General features: G+C 33.5%; 1 protein-coding gene across 13 annotated transcripts in view; it reads right to left on the bottom strand.

Moving 5' to 3' along the window:
• The window catches only part of LCORL (ligand dependent nuclear receptor corepressor like), a 167,673-nt gene that overhangs the window by 99,977 nt on the left and 41,961 nt on the right, over window positions 1-25,735 (bottom strand). For 9 of the 13 annotated variants that reach the window (XM_019453616.2, XM_053901660.1, XM_019453620.2 and 6 more), the window contains exons 2-4: window positions 14,173-14,238; window positions 3,782-3,861; window positions 2,774-2,903 (exon numbers count right to left, since the gene is read on the bottom strand). In XM_019453616.2, coding sequence (XP_019309161.2) covers window positions 2,774-2,903; window positions 3,782-3,861; window positions 14,173-14,238 — 276 coding nt within the window. Of the gene's footprint in view, window positions 1-1,296; window positions 1,340-2,773; window positions 2,904-3,781; window positions 3,862-14,172; window positions 14,239-25,735 lie in introns of those variants that run through there. The other 4 variants (XM_053901657.1, XM_019453617.2, XM_019453618.2 and 1 more) reach the window with 2 other exon arrangements.

The following is a 25,735-nucleotide window of genomic DNA, read 5'->3' as shown; positions in this document are numbered from 1 at the left end:
TAAAAGTTCATCTCTGTAGTAATATACCCTCCCCCCCCATTTATTCAACTCTGAAAAAGTATTTTTGACTAGCTTCTAATTATGGGGGATTTGCCAAACTATTTAGTATTTAAGTTTCCTCCAATCTATTATTAAACACTACAAGGAAACTAATCGCTGAAAGTGTCCATGGTTCATAAAAGGGAAAATTGAAGTGTAGAAGAAATATAGCATTTCTCATAGTCCTCTCTAGTCTGCCTAATTCAATTAAAATAGCTCTAATCCTAGCTGGCTAATAAGTATAGAATAGGAAAGTCTTCCTACTTAGTACATAAAAGAATCTAGGTGCTCCTCACACAGAACACTTTTTAACTTTCTTTTTTTTTTTTTTTTTTAACTTCCTGAGGATTCAAATGTTTGTAATAGGACTAAAAGACACATTACTTAACTTCTCTGTGTTTCACTGTCTCTACCTGTTAAAATGATAACAGTACCTATCTCTTAACATTGTTTTCAGATTAAACGAGATTAAGGCATAAAAAGGTTTCAGTGCTCAATCATAACTGATGACATCAACCATCTCATTACCCTGTGTAGTGGGTTCTTAATAACAGTTTATACTTATCACTATCTTCGTCCCTAAAACCACAGTTAGGAAAAATAATAAACAAGCTATAATAAAGCTATTAAAAGATTTCTTTACGTTTTGGCAAGATGATTAACATGCATATATTCCTCAAACTAAGCAAAAGATCAGTATCTGTTGAGTATCAGTAACATTAATGTTACTAATATCCAGAATTCCTGAAAATGGCTGAGTTTGGGAAATTTTCAGGAATCAAATAAAAGCTCCACCAACAATATGCTTTATCAACATTTTATTTATTACTCCAAAGGCTCAGAAGTGTTTCTTATCTTTAAAAACATGTTTATGCCTTTTATTTTCAAGTAGGGTTAACAGTGGAATTAAATAAACAGAGATGTTATCATCACTTAAAGATACTATTATTATCTTCTGGCCTTATCCTAATCCAGACCATATTGGAAACCTCTAAAATGATTTTATTCAAAGAAAATTAAAAAATAAAGAACAAAATCAAAACCAAGTAAATGGGTAGGAAAGTCCTTATGTTTAATTAAACCTGGCAAATCATGTTGGACTACAAATAAAGGAATTAACAAAGATACGACCTGAAGTTAAAGCAAAAATACTAATAAGAATCTTTCATTTAAAAACTTTGCAATCCTTCAAAGATTGGGAAGAAAGCCAAGATTCACCTCAAATGGAGAGGTCACTAAATATCCATGAACACTCACCCAACCATTGGTAGGAGACCTCTTGAAGACCCAGATGCTTGAATCAGCTGAAATAGTACCAAGTGTTTACTGATTACTCTTAATAGGGCAATGGAGCACAGGTTACTCCATACTATCAAAAATTATAGGTCATAACTATTGATAATTCCAGCGACTACCATTATAAATTACTCAAGGAAAAGAAGACTGAGTAAAGAGTTCTAAGGTGAAACCGTGTGCATGTATGTAAATGTGTACATTTCCTCCAGCTCTATTAGTGATATAAGTCTGATAACATAATTCTTGTAAGTATAAGTACACTGGCAGAATAAAATTTTTTAAATTAATATGTTATAAACTTCTTAAGGAAAGCATGTAAAATATTAATATGGTTCAAATAGAAAATTTCTAAAAAAAATAATGTTTTTTTAAAGACAATGCCGATTTCTCAACACTAAGCACTTTAGTAACATACAGGAAAATATTTTCAGTCTCCTGCACTTAAAAAAAATATACAGTTCTTAACTTTAGGTCTTTTAATATACTAATGATTCTTCTAATAAAAGAATTCTCATATTTCAACACATAAAACTCATAACACTGAGGACTAAACAAAAGCCTCCTTGCTCAAAGGTGAAGACTATTTTCAACATTATTGATTAAAATCTAAAAGTTATCAACTTAATAGAACAGTATCTGATGTTAACCTAATTTCAAAGTGGAGTAAAGCAGGGGTCAACACCTAGATGAAATACAATAATGTTTTTCTCAGTCTCTGGAAAGTGGGAGGCAGAATGATAACCCTTCCCATCTTACATTCCCCCTGTATCATGACTCACTCCAAAGATCTATGTGGTAAAAATTAAGACACTCTACTACTGCAGAAATTGCCAGGAACAAAAAATGGAATGTTCTATATTTCTATATTTTTCTCTAATACATGTGTATCAAGTAAGGTAACAAGTGAAACGAGCCTAATTTGGTTTAAATAGTTTAGACAGGTGAATGAAAAAGAACATTTGACATTTAAGGTCAAGTAAGCATATTCAAGCTACCAAAGAAACACTGAAATCCCAAGCCAGCAAAAATACTCCAATCTGGCTGATAAATGACTTAACTGTTAGATTTCTAAAGACAGCTTTACAGTATAATATATCCATCACTTATTGAACATGAAAGAACTTTTGAAGTCTTGAGAACAGCAACAAAATAAAGACCAGAAGCATAAAAACATTTCCTGTCTGCCTACAGTAGATGAGCAAAATATCTGATAGTGTCAGGGACAGATTTGAGGAAAAAGTGGAGAAAAGGAATGGCTAATAGAAGACTAGCCCTACAGTAACTAAGAATTCTAATGTCCTAATATGAAGAAAAACTAAAGATAAAAAAAGAAATAATCAAAAATGGAGTAAAGACTGACAAAACTTGCGTGTGAGAAAACTGCAAACATTTTAGACCTCTACTGCAAATTTTAAATGACAAAGTATACCAATATTACCTTTCTTTCGAAAGAGTGCATTTAGGTAATTTTCTGCTTGGCATTCAATCTTTTCAGTGTTGGACTGGCCCTGAGATGATAGTTCCTCTGTTGGTGTTGACTGTGAAGAATCAAGAGATGGTATACAATCCTAAAATTATAAGAAAACAACATAAAAAAATCACTTTTTATTATACATGAAATTCCATTAAAAATTGCAAAAAAATATTCTCTAAATGTTCATTTATTCTATCAAATTATATAGAGAGAACATAAAATTTGGGACAGGAGTCAGGAGAAAAGAAATTTAGCTTTGATACCAAATTAGCCTTATTTTTTGGCAAAACTACAGTCAAAAATGGAGGGGGGAGCAGAGTAGATAAAATATATTGCTAAATAAATTCATTAGATAGCAATGCCAATAATGAGAGTTGTAACAACAAAGCAGGTATGTTTACCCACTAATCTGACCAAAATGGGTACAGGTTCTCAAGTTGTCATTTCTTTTCAGCCTTTCTCACAACAGTAAAGAATTAGGACTTTCCACCATACAAGAAGATGCTGCTTGTCTAGTTTATGCCCTGTTTATATTAGACACTAAATATTTAATCATTTACACAGGAAATAACTGTGATATCCAAAAGACTTCAAGAGAGTAAAAGGCTAAAAAGTAGTACCGCATTATCCTCCAGCTACAGATTCCTAAGAAAGACTACAGGGTGGTCTCAAATCAAACTAGGCCTCTAAACTCACTGTCATCTACCTAAATACAAAACAGGTCTAAACTGAACTTCATGAGTCAGGGAGCTATAAGGAAGAAATGTGAAATAAGCAAAAAAGATGAGTGTTTTGTGATTTCACCTGCAAGTTAAGCTAAATGTTAGACTTTAAAATATTCTTCACATTACCAAAATCAAGTATTTAAATTTCCACTGTAAATCACCAATTTTCAGAAAAAAAATCAGTTAAAAAAATTGTGTTACAATTGTGCAATTAGTTTAGAAATAATTTCATAGCACTAAAACTTACACTGACTGCTTCTCTCTGTAGATTACAAAATGAACATTTTTCATCCATAGACCAGTCAGTCAGCTCTTCTGGTTCACAGTCTTTAAAAGAGGGAAAAATATTCATTAAGTATACTAACTTTATTAAAACAAATAAAATTACCACTCTCCACAGCAATGGCTCATATAAAAAAACTAACTACTAATAGTAAAGGGAGAAGGCCTAACTTTGAAATTAAAGTGATGACCTCTAGAAAGAAATAAACAGAGAAGGCTGTAAGGAGAGTAATTTGCACTATTATGGGACAAAGTATCAAGAACAATGAGCTGGTTATAAATTAATTTTCTAACAATAGGGTCTTAAGTATCATCTAACCTTCTAAAAGATTCAATTTATCATTACCTATTAATTTTTAATTTTCACTATGAAAGAAATCAAAACAGGGAGATATGGGGGCAAAATAAATAAATTTTGCACATCATGAAAGCAACATAAAACAGAGAAAATGGAGTAAAGCACCAGAAAAGCCCACAGATTTGAGAAAATGGAATGCTGTCCAAAAAAACAGAAATCCATAGCTAAAGAGATCTGATTTTTATTACATTGTTTAAAGGTGTTGTTGCAAGAGTTAGAGTAGAAGGCAGGTAAACATGTTATATTATTCAACACAAAACATTTTTTTTTCACAAGAATGTTTCATATAAGTCAACTATTATAATACAAAGTTTGTGTGAAACAAACATTTATAATGAAGAAATTTTATGAAGATAGAATATCATTGCCATCCTAACTATACTTGGTATAGACAGTGATTTTTCAAAGTTTCTTCTTGCAGTAAAACTCTCCATCTCTTTTCCCAAATAAATTTTTACACAGAACCTCAAATATATGAAACCATTATCACCTGAGGCAGTTACCCTGGTACTAATCTGAAAAGCACTGGGGTATACCACAGTAATTTTCCCTCATACTTTTGAAATACATAATGAAGTTGAATACATGTTTCTACTAAACTACACAAAAAATAAGCTTACCTTTGTTGGAATAATAATAAATAAATAAGAGTGAGGATCAGCCTTTAAGCAATTTTTACATCAATCCAGATACACAAATCAGAGTAGAAGATAGTATGATGTGATGGAGTATGAAGTGTATAGTGATAGCTCCCTTAGGTTTTAACAGTGGTCCAGAAATATTCCTATTATTTATCTAAACTTAGAAATGGTAGGAAATGGGAGCATGAAACCCAGTACAGGGCAATGTAAAGATAACTGGATTTAAAGTCTCCAAAAATCTGTAATGGAACTTACTGGTTGTAACCTTGTCAAGTCACAACATTTTTGTTTTAATTTTCACATCTGTAAAGTAAGGATCCCACTACCTAACTTGTGGATCACATGAAAAAATGTGAAAATATTTTATAAACTCTAAAACACCATGCAAAGGCTAGTTACTATCAAAACAGGATCATCAGTCATTATTTCTTAAATCTATACAATCACAAATATATTTAATAAGGTTAATTTGCATAAGACAGATAATTTTAATATATCAGTTTAAGAAAACTGATCACTTTTTTGTAAACAACCTGATTAATCAAAAGTTTAAGCAATGTGTACAATTAGAAACCCAGAACTGTAGTTATGTAGGTGTATAATTTTCTTCAACCTTTCAGCCTGTCACTATAGAATAATACATTCACACTCCTGAATGTGGAATTGTGCAATGTCTCTTCCTGATCAGTGGAATGAATGTGGGAGAAGTGGAAGTATACTCTTCCAAGCTGATGCTTTAAAAGGTATGGCAAGTTCCCCCAGTTCTGTTGAGTTTCTACCTTGCAACACGAAAAGAACTTGCCCAACACAGCCATTACTCCTTCCGACTGGCACCTGAAATCATCAGGAGACGTGATTCCTGAAGTCCAGTGAATCAGATCACCCATTGAGCAAGCAATAGATTTTAAGAGCTCTTTGTTATGCAGTATACTGTGCAAAAACTTGACTCATATGCTAAGCATAATAACTTTGATAGATCAAGGAAACTTACTGCTTTTTTATTATGGCCTCATGAATAAAAAATATGAAAGATATCTAGCACTGTGATTTTTTAAAAAATAGCTGGTAGTCCTGGAGAAGAGGTAATTTTGAAAAACTACTATAAGGTTTCATGAAGTTTCAGTGATAAATATGTTGAACTGAGGAACAACTCTGGATTAATTAAAACAATTACCAGCTGTAAAATAAATTGGGCATGTTCAGATTATCTCATTTATTTTAGTTATTTTAGAAGTTCTTCAGAGAGATGTTAATTAAAGTAAATCCCTATGTGGTTAAATAAACAGCACTGAATAAATCAACAATTATATAAATGCCATTAAATTTTGCTGGGTTAAAAAAAACTATGACTTTACTTACAAATATTTAATAACTACTCTTTCTACATCAACTTTTGATTTTGAGTTCAAATAAATGATGATGAGACACATTTTTTTTACTTATTGGAAAAAAAGTTTTGAAAAATAAACTCTAAGCCAGATTTGTTTGTCCAGATTATCTTTTCATGTCACAAAAAATAAATACTGCAACAAAATACATTCATTTTATTTCTCAAACAAAATAAGACAATAAATCAGATATCCCTAAAATAAGTTGCCTCTTATTCTGAAATTTTAATACATGAAGCTATAAATTAAAAAAGGGCCAAAGTTTGTATCTCACAGAAAAGGCAATGTCATAATGAAAACGGATAGTAAGTGACTAACAAAAGATCAACATTTTCACCATGGGTATACACTCATGGGCAAAGTTTGGTTCTAATCATTTTACCTAATCTATCTTGGAAAGATAACAGACTTTGAAATTAGAGAGCCTTGGAACTGAGATATCTTTCCAAATACTAGATGTGGCCTTTGGCAAGTTACTTTCCCTGGCGTCAATTTCCTCATCCATTAAAATGAGGATAATAATTACACCTTAAGACTGTAGTAACAAAATTAAACAAGAATGCATGAAGAACACCTAACAAGTCCAATTGGTGGTACTCTCATTTTCTTTTAGATAATCATACTTCCTTTGAATGTTTTTATTCTCTTCAGTACCCTTTAACCACAAGAAATAAATGTAAAGTTCCCAAAGACAAAGCCCAATGAAAAGTGAAAAAAGAGAATACTGAACTAGAATGATCATGAAGGTCATGAAAAAGTAGTTATAACTATGTTGATTTTTTTTTAATTTTATAAATGTTCATTCACTTTTGAGAGAGAGAGAGAGAGAGAGAGAGAGAGAGAGAGAGACAGCGTGCCCAGGAGTGAGCATGAGCGGTGGAGGGGCAGAGAGAGAGGGAGATACAGAATCCAAAGCAGGCTCCAGGCTCTGAGCTGTCCACACAGAGCCTGAGGCAGGGCTCCAACTCACAAACCAGGAGACCATGACCTGAGCTGAAGTCGAATGCTTAACCAACTGAGCCACCCAGGTTACCACTAACAAATGTTGACCTTGAGGGAAGATACTGAACATTGGGCAATGTTATTAAAAAATAAAATTTCATTATGAAAGTACATAGTAACTATACTGAAAAGTACAAAGAAGGAAAACTATTTGTAATCCCATCATCTAGAGATAATGATTAAATTTTGCAATATATCCTTCCAGTTTATATTCTAGGTCTTTTCAAAAATGAGCATCAGCAGATTCTTTGAAAACATCAATAAAAGTGATAAACCTCTACCCAGTCTAACCAAGTAAAGAAAAAGAAAATATCAGAAGTGAAAGATGGGCCATCACTACAGATTCTATGAATAATAAAAAAATAAAAAAATATTATGAACAATATTAGTTGGACAAATTCCTTGAAAGACACTATCTACCAAATTTCAAACAAAAAATAGAAAATCTCAATAGGACTATATCTACTAAAGAAATTAAATCAATAATCAATAACCTACCAAAACAAGAAAACTCCAATCCAGATGGTTTCTCTACAATCTGTTCCAGAAAATAAAAGCAGAAGGAATACTTCCTCATTCTATCATTATTATCTATCATCATTACCTAACTACCAAAAACTGTCTGAACAGACACCTCATCCAAGGAGATACGCAGATCTCAAATAAGCTTATGAAAAGATGCTCAATATCATTTGCCGAGATGCTCAATATCATATGCTGCTAGAGAATTGCAAATTAAGATGAGCTACCACTACACACCTACTAGAATAGTTTAAGTCCGAAACACTGACAACATCAAATGCTGGTGTGGATGCAGAGCAAAAGGAACTTAAATTCATCACTGGTAAGAACACAAAATAGTACGGCCACTTTTGAAGATGAGTCTTACAGTTTCTTCAAAGTTTAACATAATCTTTCCATACTTATCTAGCAATGGGGCTCCTAAGTATTTACACAAATGAGCTGGAAAGTTATGTCTACATAAAACCTGTACACAAATGTTTACAGTAGCTTTATTATTAATTACCAAAACTTGGAAGTGGCCCAAATGTCTTTTAAGTAGACTGTGGTACATCTAAACAAGGCAGTATTATTCAGTAATAAAAAGAAATGAGCTATGATGCCATGAAAAGACACAGGAAACTTATATGCATATTGTTCAGTGAAAGAAGTGAGTCTGAAAAGACTAAATACTGTATGATTTCAATTATATGACATTATGGAGAAGAAAAAAAAACAGTAAAAAGAGCAGAGGATTGGGGACAGAGGAAAGAACTAAAAAGGTGATGAATACAGATGATTTTTAGGCCACTGAAACTATTGTGTTGGATATTATAGTGTGGATACATGACTGTGCATTTGCCAAAATGCAGACAACTGTACAACATGTAGACTTAACTATGAGGCTTTAATTAATAAAATATATTGATATTGGCTCATTAACTGTAACAAATGTACCACACTAATGAAAGATATTAACATAGAGAAACCTTGAAGGGGGATTATATGGGAAATCTTTGTACTTTCTACTTGATTTTTTTCTGTAAATTTAAACTGCTCCAAAAATGCTATTTAAAAAATTAGGATATTATACACATGTTTATTTGTCACAAATATTTCCTATGCTCAAATATACTTCTAAATCATTTTTAACAGATATGCATGGTTCATCAAACAGATGCATCGTAACTTATTTAATCAATACCCTATTTTTGGATACTTAGTCTTGGGATTATAAATAGCATGATGAATACACTTGGATAAGTTTTTGTGTACACATTGATAAGAGCTAATATAATTTACCTAACTATAAAATACAGCAATATTAGATTCTCTGGTTTTAATATAGATAATCAATTCATATTAGAAAACTACTGACTTAATACTAGGCCATGAATTCCTAGTAGTTCCTTTCCTCACCGCTAATCACAGTTCCTTACACAAAATAAGCATTCAAAATATTTCATCTAACAAAAAGGTAATACACAATGGGGAAAAAGACATCTCTTCAATAAATGCTAAGAAAACCGAATAGCTACATGTAAAAGAACGAAACGGGACCGCTTTCTCACATCATACACAAAAATAAAGTCAAAATGGATTAACGACCTAATTGTGAGACCTGAAACCTTAAAATTCCTAAAAGAGAACACAAGCAGTAATTTCTGACATTAGTGGTAGCAATATTTTTCTAGGGCAAAGGAAACAAAAACAAAAACAAACTATTGGGACCACATCAAAATAAAAAGTTTCTGCAGAGAAAGGAAACCATCAACAAAGCAAAAAGACAGCCTACAGAATGGGAAAAGATATTTGCAAATGATATATCTGATAAGAGGTTAACATCCAAAATATATAAAGAATTTATTCATCTCAATACCAAAAAACCACAAATAATCCACCTAAAATATGAACATGAATAGACATTTTTCCAAATGACCACAGGCACATGAAAAGATGCTCAACATCACTCATCATCACGGAAATGCAAATCAAAAGTACAATGAGATATCACCTTATACCTGTCAGAATGGCTAAAATCAAAAAGGCAAACAAGTGATAGGTATTAAGGAGGGCACTTGTTGTGATGAACACTGGGTGTTGTATGTAAGTGATGAATCACTAACTTCTATACCTGAAACTAATATTACACTGTATGTTAACTGACTAGAATTTAAATAAAACCTTAATTTAAAAAATGCAAGAAACAACAAGAGTTGGAGAGGATGTAGAGAAAAAGAAACTCTTGTACACTGTTAGTGGGAAGAAAAATTGGTACACCAGTGTGGAGAGTCTTCAAAAAATTAAAAATAGAAATGCCATATGATCCAGTAATTCCAATACTATTTACCCCAAAAAACCCCAAAACACTAATTCAAAAAGATATATGCACCCCTATGTTTTACTGAAGCATTATTTACAAAAACCTAAAGATGGGAAGCAACCCAGTGTCCATTGATAGATGAATGGATAAGAAAGATGTGAGATGCACACACATACTAAAATATTACACAGCCTTAAAAAAGGATGAGATTATGCCATTTGTGACAGCATGGGTGGAGCTAGAGAGTATTATAAGTGAAACAAGTCAGACTGGGAAAAATCAATACCATATGATTTCAATCATGTGGAAACTAAAAAACAAACAAACAAACAAACAAAAACAAATCAATAAACAAAAGCACAACTGGACCTATACAGAGAATAAACTGGTGGTTCCAAAGGTAAGGAAGGGGTGGGTGGGGTGGGAGGACAGGCAAAATGGATGAAGGCGGTGGGGGGGGGGGGGGAATAACAGTCTTCCAGTTATGGAATGAATAAGTCACAGGAATAAAAGGCACAGCACAGGGAATATAGTCAATATTGTAATAGTACTGTATGATGACAGGTGATAGCTACACTTGGGGTGAGCATAACATATAGAGAAGTCCAATCATTATGTGCACACCTGAAACTAATGTGACATTGTGTGTCAACTATACTCAGATTAAAAAAAAAATTGGGGGGGGAGGGGAGCCAGAGTGGCTCAGTCAGTTAAGTGTCTGACTCTTGATTTCAGCTGGGGTCATGACCATGGGATTGAGCCTTGTGCGAGCTCCGTGCTGAGCATGGAATCTGCTTAAGATTCTATCTCTCCCTCTGCCCCTCTCCCCCACTTGTGGTCTCTCTCTAAAATTAAAAAAAATTTTTTTTAATGTTTCACCTAATAAATCTTAAAAAATTGTTTTGTGCAGCACCTGGGTGGCTCAGTCAGTTGAGCATCTGACCCTTGATTTCAGCTCAGGTCATAATCCAGGGTCATGGGATCCAGCCTCAAGCTGAGCTCTGCACTAAGCATGGAGTCTGCTTGATATTTTCTCTCCTTCTGCCCCTCTCCCCTACTCACACACTCTCTCTCTCTCAAAAAAAAAAAAATAAAAACAAATAAAAAATAAAAAATAATTTTGTTGTCTCCACCATCATAGTGTTTAGAGTTGAAAAAAGGATATTATGTCAAAAATATTAAACTTCAGTCAGTGGTACAGGCAGGGGTCAGCAAAACTTTTCCATAAACAGCCAAATAGTAAATATTTTAGGTTTTGCAGGCCATACCATCTGTCACACCATTCAACTCTACTGTTGTAGTATAAAAGCAGACAGAAAATGTTTCAACAAATAAGAGGGGCTGTTTCCAATAAAACTTTATTAACAGGACAATTAAATTTGAACTTCACATAATTTTCACATGCCATGAACTATTAATCTTCTTTTGTTTTTTTCCCCACTATTTAAAAATGTAAAAATTACTCATAGCTTAGAGGCCATTCAAAAGTCAACAAGCTGTATTTGCCCCACATGCTATAGCTTGCAGACCTCTGATATAATCTCCCTTCCAAATGTAGACACACCTAGAGAAAAACCAATAAGGATCTATCAGCCAGTTTACATAGGCCTACTGCACTCTTTTCATATTTTTGTAAATATTCAGTCACAAATAAATCAGATGATCCCATAGGTGGAAGAAACCAGCTCACAAATAAGACATGAGAAAGGACTGACTAAAGCAGAAAAAAAGAGGGAATTTTTGCTTAAAAGTTTAATTTTTTAATAAAAAATAATTTAGAGTAATATACAAGAATCTTTTGCTACGTAATATACTTAGTTTCTGGGTTTTGCAAAGTAATAAAGGTTCAGATTTCCAATGATTTATCTGAAAACATACACTAATCTATTTGAATTCTGCATACAAATTTCTTTAGTGACAAATCCCTATACTTGTAGTCTCAGCATCTAAATATTAAACCATTTTTAACATTGGCAACAAAACAAGCACACTTATTTATAAGAGGTAAGAAAGAAGCTGGAGATGTCTATAATGGATAGTTTTTACATGTCTTTTCAAAAGGCTCTACATTTTTTATTTAATTTTCCTTCAAAATATATGGCTGTCTTCATCCTTGCACAGATTACAGATTTATTGCTATTATATTATCATTCTTAAAGCTACAATTTAATTAGAAGCTTTTTTTTTTAATCATAAAAGCAGAAAAAGGAGGAAGAATTTACCTAAGAAACCTGATGAAAGAGTATCTGAGGGTGAAAAAAAGGCAATGAATATGTGCTTATATGCAAGTTCCAAAGCTTAGCTAATTTTGTTAACTCCTCTCACCAAAAAAAGCACTAAAAAGGACATAAAGTATAAGATCTATCTGAATTTAAATAAATGGAATGAGATATACTGCAATGGGTGATTAAATCAACTAAGTAAATTAATTATAAATAGATCTACAATGAAATACTGTTAAGAAAGATGAAAGATGATCTAGGCGTTATATACCAAAATGATATACCAGTGAACACAATATGCACAGAAACTATATACACTGTGCATAGAGTATACACTACTATAATAAAAGAATAAATATACACAAGCACATATCTTACATTTACATAAAAATGTTTAAAGGTTATCTATGGATTGTGGGACTAGGAGTAATGTTTTTCTTTCTGGCTTATCTGTATTTTCAAATTCCCTAAAATAAACATGTACAACGTGCATACTAAAGGAATACTAGCCTAGAAACAAAAAACAAAGTATTTATTTCCTTAGAACATTCTGCCCTTTGCATAATAAACAATTTCTGAAGGAACATAAATATACACATATATATACAATGTATAAACAAATGAAAGTAGGGGAAGCAACAGGCTAAGAGTCTTAAGTTGTAATTTGGGTTACCAGAAGACAATTAAGTATAATGTTGACTTCTGACATGAATGAGGAGAGCAGGTTAAGAAAGGAAGGCTGAAGAAATAGGTCAAGCATAGGTTAAATTCTTGTTTCTTTAAATGTTTCCTTTGTTCATTTGTAAGCTCAGAAATATAGGTGAAACTACAGTTAGTACTGCTAAAAAATATATCAGGTAAAAATACTTAATTCAGTGTTGAATTATGACAAGATGAGAAATGATTAAAGTTAAAAGAAATAAAAAATGATCTTAGCTATAAGAATAATAAAACACAAGAACAAGCACATTTTGGAATCTTCATTCTTAAAGTCGTGTTCTACATGTGTATCAATTCATCTCACTGAAGACAGGTGGTTGGGACAAATGATCTTTCACAGATACTTTCAGATCTACAATTTATAACTCAATTATCCTGCTCAACATTAATAAAGAAAGAGCAGAAAACTCTGACTACTCCCGTCATCACTTCCTCAACTCCCACCATCACTCCCTCAACTTAAAGACTTATTTATACAGAAGAGAGAAGGCCCTGTAGAGATGTCTTGGGTCTTGGTAGAATGGCAGGTACCACAGGATAGAAGGTAACAGAGTTAGCACATAAAACTGACCCCATACAAGACTCAGAAATAATTTGATCAAAATCAAAGCAGTAAATCTATACTAGCACTACCTACCATTTTGTGAATAAACAGGAATATAATTTCAGATGTCTACAAAACTGTTCTTTCCTAGTGCTCTACATTTCCAAGCAAGCAATAAGACAATTGAACTAGGGTATCACAGTAGTTATATCATAAATCAAAATCTTCCACTAGGATTTATGCTACAGCATTTGAAAGAGATGGCTATACTACATAACAAATAGTATTATACATAAATATAAGATTCTGAACACACATGGCAGGATTTTTCAGAATGACAATCTGATTTCCAGGCTGCCTATCTCATGAGCAACAGAAAATATTTATTTAAATCTTCTTTAAGTGAGGACACATAATATGTAATAAAAATTAAATTGTACCATTAAGCCAAAAACAAGCTTCAGTTTCCATTTTGATCAGTGTACTAAAGTTTTTAAAAAGATTTATAAAACAAAATATTTGGATTTTATTTATTAATTTAAAAATACTAATTAAACAAGATCACAAATTCATATTTAATATAAAGTTAGCATAGAACAACCATTTTTCGTTTATTAAATGGGACAGAGTTTTAAAATAAAATTTAAAAAGCATTACCTTCAAATAAACTGAGGTCTCTTCGTAGCCGTGGTCCATAAAGCCCTTCTAAAATACTCTCAAAACCTGTGTTGTAAAAGAGAGAAAAATATATAACCTACTGGAAGAGTTAATTTTATAATAATCAAAAACCATGAACTCTATATGATTTAGAAATTTATAAATTTTACATATTATAAGGTGTCATTTTTCCTTAACGTGTATTAAGCTGAAGTAGGCAACACACAATAAACAATCAAACAATGACTATCAGAAATCACATGATTGTGAAATTAAAATATTCAAATGTAAATATTCACAACTAAAACAAGTAAATATCTTTGTTATTTAGAAATATTCTGAGGTTGAAATATTATAAGCAGTAATAATTTTGTAGACAGAATAAAAAACCAAACATGTACTACATTCCAGTTTATATTTGTTATAAAAAATGTTAACGTAAAAGAAAGTAGCATCTTTAACCCCAATTAAAAGAATGAGTAAATGAATGAGAAAATCTTGCTGTGAAAAGTATGATGTACAAAATTTAAATCTACATACTTGTATAAATGAAAACACAACAATTTTTTCATGGTTATGGACTGCCTTGTTTTAAGGAAAAAATTACTGAATATCTTGTCAGGTTAACAAGACCCTAATTCATGAATTTACAAGAGTATTCTACCTTCTGAATATACTGATTTTAGTATTTTACAATTTTCTTTTTGAAGTCTGTACCTGTATCTTATTCAATTTTAAGCAACTTAATAAACTACAAGGCATCTCAAGAAAAATGACCAGAACGGCAAAATAACCAGGAAACCAAGAAAAGGAACTTAGGGAAGAAAACAACTTAAAGGTAGCATGATGGCTCTGAACAAAGAAATTTAAAGTAGATTTTTTTTTAGTGGTATTCCTAAATTATAAAACAGTGGAAATACTTCTATAGAAATGTTTCATAAATCATAAAATGTTTTATTTTTAAAAAATGTTTATTTATTTTGAGAGAGAACGTGTGCAAGCAGGGGAAGGAGAGATGAGAAAGAGAATCTAAGCAAGCTCCATGCTGTCAACAAGGAGCCCGGGATGGGGCTCGATCCCACAAACCATGAGCTCATGATGTGAGCCAAAATTGAGAGCTGGATGGTCAACCGACTGAGTCACCCAGTCACCCCCATAAGATGCTTTAAAAAAAATGTTTTTTAGTATCTTTGAAATCAAGATGTATATTAAAATCAATGGTGTGTTATAGCCAAGGAGTGGCAACATTTTTTTCATTTAGTAGAACATGAAGAAATAATACAACTTACAACTGATGTCTTAGATTTGACAAGGTAGTTATCATGATACTTGGTAAACACATACTTAATAAAATCTTCGTGAAACGATTCAGTACTAGTTCCAATAGTAGAAATTTCAGGCAGAAAGTGAATGAACTATCACCAGAGAGAGCTTTCAAGAATGCCTCATCAGGGAAATACAAATCAAAACCACACTGAGATACCACCTCATGCCAGTCAGAGTGGCTAAAATGAACAAACCAGGAGACTATAGATGCTGGAGATGATGTGGAGGAACAGGAACCCTCTTGTACCGTTGGTGGGAATGCAAACGGGTGCAGCCACTCTGGAAAACAGTGTGGAGGTTCCTCAAAAAATTAAAAATAGAACTACCCTATGACCCAGCAATAGCACTGCTAGGAATTTACCCCAGGGATACAGGAGTGCTGATGTATAGGGGCACTTGTACCCCAATGTTTATAGCAGCACTTTCAACAATAGCCAAATTATGGAAAGAGCCTAAATGTCCATCAACTGATGAATGGATAAAGAAACTGTGGTTTATATACACAATCGAATACTACGTGGCAATGAGAAAGAATGAAATATGGCCTTTTGTAGCAACGTGGATGGAACTGGAGAGTGTTATGCTAAGTGAAATAAGCCATACAGAGAAAGACAGATACCATATGTTTTCACTCTTATGTGGATCCTGAGAAACTTAACAGAAGACCATGGGGGGAGGGGAAGGGAAAAAAAAAGTTAGAGAGGGAGGGAGCCAAACCATAAGAGACTCTTAAAAAACTGAGAATAAACTGAGGGTTGATGGGGGGTGGGAGGGTGGGGAGGGTGGGTGATGGGCATCGAGGAGGGCACCTGTTGGGATGAGCACTAGGTGTTGTATATGGAAACCAATTTGACAATAAATTTCATATTAAAAAAGAAAATTAAAAAATAAAATAAACCAAAAAATAAAAAAATAAATAAACATTTAAAAAAATTAAAAAAAAAAAAAAAGGATGCTATATAAAAGACTTCCAGTTTGGGTAAAGACTCAGACTGAAAGAACCCCAAATCTCTTTCTATTACTAAGATATTCTATTTACCAATGTGCTCCAAAAATAACATTGTAAACAATTATTTTAAGATGTTTTTCTATGACATATATTGGACAAAATGTATAAGCCTATATAATGTATTCCCTATGTAAGCCAACTGAATTTAAATGCTGAATGTTTCCTAGATTTGTTTGAAAAGAAGAAAACAAATAAGGACTTACACTTTTGTTTTATTGAGTTTCTCAGCTCCTCCCTAGATAACACCAAGGTCTTACATATATCCTGTTAATACTTATTCATAGTGCATAGTGTTGGTGCTACCATAAACATCTTTAATCAAAAGTTTTGTTTCTGGAAATCAATTATGGAAACATAATTGATGTTTGTATATTGACTCAATATCTAGCAACATTGCTAAATTCTCTATAAAAACTTATCTGGATATTCTTTACATACACAAACACATCATCTATAGAGAATGGTAGTTTTGTTTTCTCCTTTCAAATCCTTACTGCTTTCTTTTTTCCTGTTCTTGACTTACCACCTTAGCTAAAGCCTCCATTATGATACCGAAAATTAGTGATGATAGTAGACATCCTTGACTTTGTGAAAATTAATAAAAGGAAATTTCATTTAGAAAGGAGGCAGGAGGCCAGCAGTGGGAACTCTCATGTCCTATCACTAGTTGTCAACTGCAGCCTAAATGAAGAGAGGGACTTTGCATGTGGATACTACCTGACTGTCCCAGAAGGAAAAAAGAAGGCTTTCCTCCTCACCTGGCAACAGTTTAGCCAATGAGAGACTGTCATAACTCAGCCAATGAAAGGCCACTATACTCTGAACTCCCAGTTGGCTCCAATGTTTATAAGAGCCCACCCAACTTCCTCCTTTTCCTCTATAAAAAAAGAAACTTGTTCAGGGGACTTGCCTATGGTTTTGCCCCAGCTTGCTTGTCCAGGATGACAATTCTCTGCTATTCCTAAATAAATCCATCTTTTGCTGGTAAAATAACTGTCAGTTTTATTTTTAAGGTTAACTACTTATGTCCGATCTAAATGTGAAAGCATTCAAAGTTTCATCATTAAATATAATGTTGGCTACATTCTTTTAAAATAACACCACTTGGGGCACCTGGGGGGCTCAGTCGGTTAAGCATCCAACTTTGGCCCAGTTCATAATCTCACGTTAGTGGGTACAACCCCTCATCAGGTTCTCTGTTCTCAGTGAGGAGTCTGCTTCGGATCCTCTAAAGAGAGAGATGCAGAAACTGAAGCGGGCTCCAGGCTCTAAGCTGTTAGCACAGAGCCTGACACAAGGCTTAAACTCACCAACCACGAGATCATGACCTGAACCAAAGTCGGAGGCTTAACTGAGTGAGCCACCTGCACCCAAAGTATTGTTTCTTACGTTACTGCCCATTTCAACTATATTTCTCAATTTACTTGCATAAAATGTTTCAGTATATGTTCTTATCTAATGTCCAACAACATCAGCAGCTGTGTCCTTTTTGCTTCTTATTCCTTACTTTGGTTATTTATGCTTTCTCTTTTTTCTCAATCAAGCTCATTAAAGATTTCTCAATTTTTTTTTTAGTTTAAAAAGAACCTTTTGATTCCTTGATCTTCTCTTTTGTATGTGTGTTTTCTTATCCACTAATTTATGCTCCTGCTTTTATTTCATGTCCTCTATTTTGAGTTTATTTGGCTCTTATTTTTCCTTTTTAAATGAATGTTTATCTCATTAACTTTCAGCTGTTCTTCTTTCCTAACATGTATTTAAAGCTATCAATTTCCATCTAAGTACTCCTTTAAGCTGCATTCCACAACTTTTGATACATTCGTATTCTCTCATCATTTGGTCAAAATATTTCCTAATTTCTATTATGACTACTTTTTGGACCCATGGGGTTTGGAAGCATATTTCTTAATTTATTTGAAGAAAATGCCCAATATAATTTCAATCCTTTGAAATTTTCTGAGATTGTTTATATGGTTGATACAGACAACTTTTGAAAATTCTCTACATATACTTGAACACGCACTCTAAATTGGTGGATACAACATTCTGTATTTGTTCATTAGGTTAGCATGTTAACTGTACTCTTTAAATTATCCTTATTCATTTCTGTTATGTCTCTTCTCAATTGTTGAGAAAAGTATCTTAAATCTTCCATAAAATTGTGACTTTTTCTATTTCTTTGTTGTTTTATATATTTTTGAGGCTGTATTATCAAGTGTTTATAATTTTATAACTTTCATAGCTTCCCGGTGAATAGAACTTTATACAATTATGAAGTCACCTATTTTATTTCTAGCAATGAGTTTTGCATTAGACTATATGGTCTAATATTATACATTGACTATATGGTCTAATATTATACAGCTATAAAATAAAACATTTTTTGGTATTGTTTCCATGATAGGTCTTTTTCAATTATTTTACAAACTTCCTGTATTGTTAATGTGGAATATCTTTTTAAAAACACTCTGAGGGAAAAAAATAAAATAAAAATACTCTGACATTTTGTCTGAAGTTAGTAATTTAAATTTAAAAGTTACCAATATATTTGGGTTTAAATTTTTATCTACTTTTTTTCTATTTGTATCAAGGTGCTATGTTTCTGTTTCTCTCCTTTCTTGCAAATTCTGGAATTGACTGAATATTCTTCATTCCATTTGTTCTTCTCAGTTTGAAAATTGTGTCCTTTATTTCTATGCTTTTCTTAAGTTAACCCTGAAATTAGGATATAAATCTAAAGTTAATCAAATCTTTACCCATCATTGCAAGACTCAGACCTCCTCCCTACATACGCTATCGCTCTGTGTACTTTCCTGAGCATTATGTTGTTTTATGTTTAGAGACATATTTACCCGTGTCTTTGCTCTTCGTTACTTATTATAACTCAAAGCATGCTTCTTGGACTACTTTTCTTCTGCGTAAAGTAATTCCTTTAGTGAGCATCTGTTGCTGACAACACCCTTCATAAGACTGAATAAAAGTGTCTAAGTCATCCTCATTATATACTTTATGTTGCTCTCTTCTGTATTTTACCTCTCTCTTTTCATAACTGTATTATGGTTAATTTCTTCTACTCTATATATATATTCCATTTCACAAATTCCCTCTATTGTACAATCTGACAAACATACCCTCTGATTTAGAGTCAACTTTAAAGAGATATAATTTTCATACAATACCACGTATCCATTTTAAGGATAAAGTTCAACAAATTTTGACAAATGCATACTTTCATTTAATCAAGAACACAATCAAGACAGAATATTTCCATCAGCTCAAATGGTACCCTTGTGCCATTTTGAGTAAATTGCCTGAAATAATCCAAAGCCCAAAGAAACACTATTTTCTGTCATTATAAACTAGACTTGTCTTTTCTAGAGCTGCATCTAAATGGAATCACAAAATATACACTCTTTTGTATCTTGCTTCTTTTGACCAATAGTCTGAAATTTATTCATGGTGTTACACGTATCAGTAGTATTTTCCTTTTAATTGTGGAGATGTATTCTGTTATATGGATATATTATAAATTATCAATTCTCATGTTAATGGTCATTTGGGTTATTTAGAATGTGTGATTATTATAAATAAAGCTGGTATGTACATGCATGTATAAATCTTTATAAATATATCATATTTCTCTAATAAATATCTAAGATTGTTATTGCTGAAGTTACTTGTACAGTTGCTTTGGTTTGTTGTTAAAATTTTAAGAAACCAAATAGTCATTTTTGCAAAATGGCTGTAGTCTTTTACATTCCCACCAGTAATAATACAAGAGATCCAGTTGCACCAGAACCTTACCAACTTTCGCACTCTAATGAATGTGCATGTGGTTGTAATCTGCAGCTCCTTGATGACTAAAAACTGTTAGCATTCTTTCTATTGAAATGTCTCTATTCTGTTTTGTAACAGAATAATGCTGGCCTCATAAAGCAAACCGAGAAGATAGCTATTCTCTATTTCCTGAGTTTGTATATTTTTAAAATTTTTTTTTTAACGTTTATTTATTTTTGAGACAGAGAGAGACAGAGCATGAATGGGGAAGGGTCAGAGAGAGAGGGAGAGACAGAATCGGAAGCAGGCTCCAGGCTCTGAGCTGTCAGCACAGAGCCCGACGTGGGGCTCGAACTCACGGACCGTGAGATCATGACCTGAGCCGAAGTCGGACGCTTAACCGACCAAGCCACCCAGGCGCCCCCTGAGTTTGTATATTTTAATATTTATTCATTAACTATAAATCAGACCTGAAGTTTGCTTTATGGTAAGGTTTTAAATTATAATTCAGTTTTTTTAATCAATAAAAAATACTCAGATTATCTATTTCTTACCTAAGTCATTTTTGGCCATTGGTATCTTATAAGTTATAGTATTTATTTGCAGAAAGTTGTCCAAAAGAGTTTCTTATTACCCTTTAATGTCTGTAGAATCTGTAGTTATAGCCCTCTATCATTTCCAGTATTTTTTTTTTTTAATTTTTAAAATGTTTATTTTTGAGAGAGAGAGATACAGAGCACGAGCAGGGCAGGTGCAGAGAGAGAGAGAGGGAGACACAGAATCCGAAGCAGGCTCCTGGCTCTGAGCTGTCTGCACAAAACTGGACATGGGGCTCAAACTCACGGACCATGAGATCATGACCTGAGCCAAAGTTGGACACTTAATGGCTTAACTGACCGCGCTAAGTGCCCCCCGCCTCTGTATTGGTTTAAGTATCTTCTCTCCTTTTTCATTAATCAGCCCAGACAAAATTTTAGCAATTTTATTGGTCTTTTCAAAATACCACTGATGGTTTCAATGATTTTCTTTATTGTCCATCCATTTCTGTGATTTTGATTTCTGCCATACCTTTATTACATCCTTCCTTCTAATTACTTTTGTTGCATTTGCACTTAATTTTTCTAAGTTTTCCAGGAGGAAGCTTAGATCACAGATTTTTTCCATTGCCCTTTTAAACATTTTTTATTTTTAGAGAGGGAAAGTGTGAGAAGGAGAGGGGCAGAGGGAGAAAGAGACAGAATCTTAAGTAGGATCCACACTCAGCACAGAGGCCAATGCAGGGCTCAATCTTACAACCCTGGAATCATGACCTGAGCTGCAATCAAGAGTCAGACACTCAACTGACTGAGCCACCCAGGCACCCCAATTGTCCTTTTCTAATAAAAGCATTTAAAGCTATAAGCTTCTCTATATTCATTATTTTAGCTCCATCTCATAAATTCTGATCACCTATCTTTACATTTTCATTCAGTTCAAAATGTTTGCAATTTCTCTTATGTTGTCTTCTCTTACACACAGGCTATAAATGTGTTGTTTAATTTCCAAAAATTTGGTCATTTTCCGGAAATCTTTGTTACTAAATTCCAACTGAATCCTTGTGATCCATAAAGCATATTGTGTAAGATTGCAATCATTTTATATTTGTTGAGGTTTACAAGTAGCATATGAAGTACATTGGAGAATTCCATGTACACTTGAAAAGAATGTGTATTTGCAGTTATTGAGTAGATTGTACTATGAATGTCAGTTAGGCCTACTTGACTGATAGTGTTCTTTAAGTCTTCTACAGTTTTGTTTTTTTGTTTGTTTTGTTTTGTTTTGAAATCTTCTGTATTTCTGTAGATCATTCTCCATTAGGTTGTCAGCTTTTGCTTTGTGTATTTTGAAGCTCTGTTAATTAGGTGTTTATATGTGGGGTTTTTTTGGTGCATACGTCTTTTATTGGTTCTTTGTGAATTTACTTCATCATCATTAACAAAATGTTCTTTACCCTTGTTCTAAAGCCCTATTCCTTGATGTCTACTGTGTCTCATGTCACATCAGCCATAACAACTTTCTCATGATTAGCGTTTTTCATTTTTTAAAAAAATTTTTTAAAGTTTATTTTTGAGATAATAAACTCATTTTTGAGATAATAAAGTTTATTTTGAGATAATATAAATTTCTATACTTTCTATATTGACATCTATTTGATCCAGCACCATTTGTTTCCTTGAGAGGTGGGGACAGTGGAGGAGGGGCAGAGAGAGAGAGAGAGAGAGAGAGAGAGAGAGAGAGAGAGAGAGAACCCAAGCAGACTCTGAGCTATCAGTGCAGAGCCCGACACGGGGCTTGATCCCACAAACCATGAGATCCATGACCTGAGCTGAAACCAAGAGTCAGACACTTAATTGACTGAGCCACCCAGATGTCCCATAGCATTTTTATTTTATCTTTTTGCATCCTTTTTAACCTTTATGTTATCCCTTTATACTTACATGGAGTTTCTTACAACACACAGTTGAATCTTCCATTTTTATCCAGTCTGTAAATCTCTACTTTTTAATTGAAATGTGTAGACCATTAACATTTAATGTAATTATCAATATCAGTGGGTTTATAACTATCATCTTGTTATTTGTTTTCTGTCACATCTATCATATGTTCCCTTCTCTGACTCTCACCTCCCACAATATTGTTTTAGGTTAAATAACAATTTTTAGTATTCTATTATATTGCCACCATTAGTTTATTAGCTATACCTCTTCAGATTTTTAGTGCTGCCATAGGGCTGCAAAGGTTTTCTCTTAAAAATTTTAGAGATTTAGGGGTGCCTGGGTGGCTCAGTTGGTTAAGTGTCCAACTCTTGATTTCGGCTCAAGTCATGATCTCATGGTTCATGGGATTGAGGCCCACACTGGGCTCTGCGCTGACAGTGTGGAGCCTACTTGGGATTCTCTCTCTTCTACTCTCTCTGCCCCTCCTCTGCTTGCGCTCCTTTTTAAAAAAGTTTTAGATTTAAGTTTTACATTTAGGTTTATGGTCCTTTTTGATTATTTTTTTGTGAATGATGTGATAGGAATGATATTTTTTCCATACAGACATCTTTTTTTCTATATTTTCTATATTGACATCTATTTGATCCAGCACCATTTGTTTCCTTTTTACACCGTTTTCCTTTTTACATTCTCCATATTGCTCTTCATTATGTGTATGTTATCCCTTGATCCGTGAGTACACTGTGCAAATTCTAAAAGCAGTTTTAACATCCTGATCTGCTAATTCTATTATTTCTAGTCTAATTATTAACTATCAATTTCTATTAATTAATTTCTATTAATATCAATTTCTCCTGATGAGACACATTTTCCTGCTCTTTTGCACATCTAATAATTGCATGTGGATGCCAGACATTATGAATTTTACATTGTGAGTGCTGGGGTTTTTTTTTCCTTTAAAGAGTGTCATACTTTATTTATTCAGGAAGTTAAAATACTTGAAGATAATTTTGAGGTTTTTAAAAAAGGTTCTTCAAACAGAAGCAAAAAAAGTCTTCCCGCTACTATGTTTAACTTTCATGGATCTCCACTGAATACCTCTTGTATTCCATGATTGTTCTTACTCTGGTTGGTGGGAACCTGAATGACTCCCAACCCTGTGTGCGTCCTGGAAATTGTTCAGATTACAGCTCATTGGTAATCATTTTTTTCTAAGAGTGTTATTTATCAGCCCTTGTGGAATGTCATATTACATATGCATTAACTGGTTTTTAAAGATTCGTGCATTAACACGTGCTGGTTTCTTGACGTCTTTTTCTGTGTAGCTGCCTGCTTTCTGGTAGTATGGCCCCACAAATTCTAGCCACTTGAAACACTATGAATGCTGACTTCTATCTTCTCAAGTCAGTGAGACCACTGGGCTCTTTTTGGGTTCATCCTGCTTGTGCTACAGTCTGGATATGACCTCCAAGCAAAATGGTGGAGTGATCATAAAGCCTGTATCATTAATTCCATTTTTCTCAGGGATCACACTTCTATGTTACCTGTTTTCCAATGCTGAAAAAAAAAATGATTTTAAGTACATACTTCAGTTTCCTATCTGTCTACACAGGAGGATAAGTCCAAGCCCTCCAACTTTCCCCTGGTCAGAGGCAGAAGTTCATCTGCTGATTTGTCAGTTTAATAATTTTATTTATACAAGTTTTACTATGTTCTTTTTAAAATATTTAACGTCTTTTTTAAACTTTTATTTATTTTAGTAATCTCTACACCTAACATGGGGCTCAAATCCATGATGCCAAGATCAAGAGTCACAGGCTCTTCCAAGTGAACCAGCCAAGTGCCCTAAATATTTAACGTCTTTTTTTTATAGCTCCCCATTCCTTGCAAATATTGAGGTCTGTCATTTTTTAAATATGGTAAGCATAATCATTTTAAAAATCAGTATCTGGGAAGGGGCAGGGTGGCTAAGTTGGTTAAGTGACCAGCTCTTGATTTTGGCTCACGTCATGATCTCACAGTTCTGGGATCAAGCCCCACATTGGGCTCTGTACTGACAGCATGGAACCTGCTTGGGATTTCTCTCTCCCTCCCTCACTCCCTCCCTCTCTCTCTCTCTCTCTGCTCCTCTCCCACTCATTCACTCTGTCTCTCTCTCTCAAAATATCAAAACATTCAAAAAATAATAAAGCGGCACTCAGTGGCTCAGTTGGTTAAGTGTGTGACTCTTGATTTCGGCTCAGGTCATGATCTCATGGTTCGTAGGACTGAGCTGGCATTGAGCTCTGCGCTGACACTGTGGAGGCTGCTTAGGAATATCTCTCTCTCCCTCTCTCTCTGCTCCTCCCCTACTTGTGCTCTATCTCAAAATAAATAAACTCCAAACAATAATTAAAAATAAAAATAACAAAGATAAGTATCTCATCATTCCAATATCTTACAGCATATGAGTGTGTTCTGCTGTCTCTTGGTTCTTGCTTATCTTGCCTATTTCTTTTTTCACTTAATTCAGCACTTACTGGCTTTTGCCTTCAAAAGATTAAATATTCCCTAAGGCCTAGGATGGATGTACCCCCTTCCCAAAATGCTTACTGTTGGTTTCCAGAAGGCATGTAAAGCAATTATCAGTTAGAAACCATCTTGTGGTAGGTAGAATAATGAATAGTCCCACAGAAATGTTCATGTTCCAATATCCACTACCCATGAATAAATCATGTTACATGGCAAGACGGAACTAAGATTACAGATGGAATTTAATGGTCAGTTGCCAATCAGCTGACCTTAAAATAAGATCATACTGGTAGATGCACTATAATCATAAAAAGCTTTATTTAAATTGGGATGAGAGAGGCAGAAGAGTCAGAATGAAATGGTATCATCAGAAAGACTCAACTGGCCATTTCTGGCTTTAAAGATGAAAAGAGGTGGGGGTGCCTGTATGGCTCAGTCAGTTAAGCGTCAGACTTCGGCTCAG

This window comes from Panthera pardus, unplaced genomic scaffold (assembly GCF_024362965.1).
Source record: "Panthera pardus isolate Hobbes unplaced genomic scaffold, ASM2436296v1 HiC_scaffold_13, whole genome shotgun sequence".
Lineage (NCBI taxonomy): Eukaryota > Metazoa > Chordata > Mammalia > Carnivora > Felidae > Panthera > Panthera pardus.
Note: the sequence above shows the minus strand (reverse complement) of the source record. Positions and strands in the feature narration are given on the sequence as shown.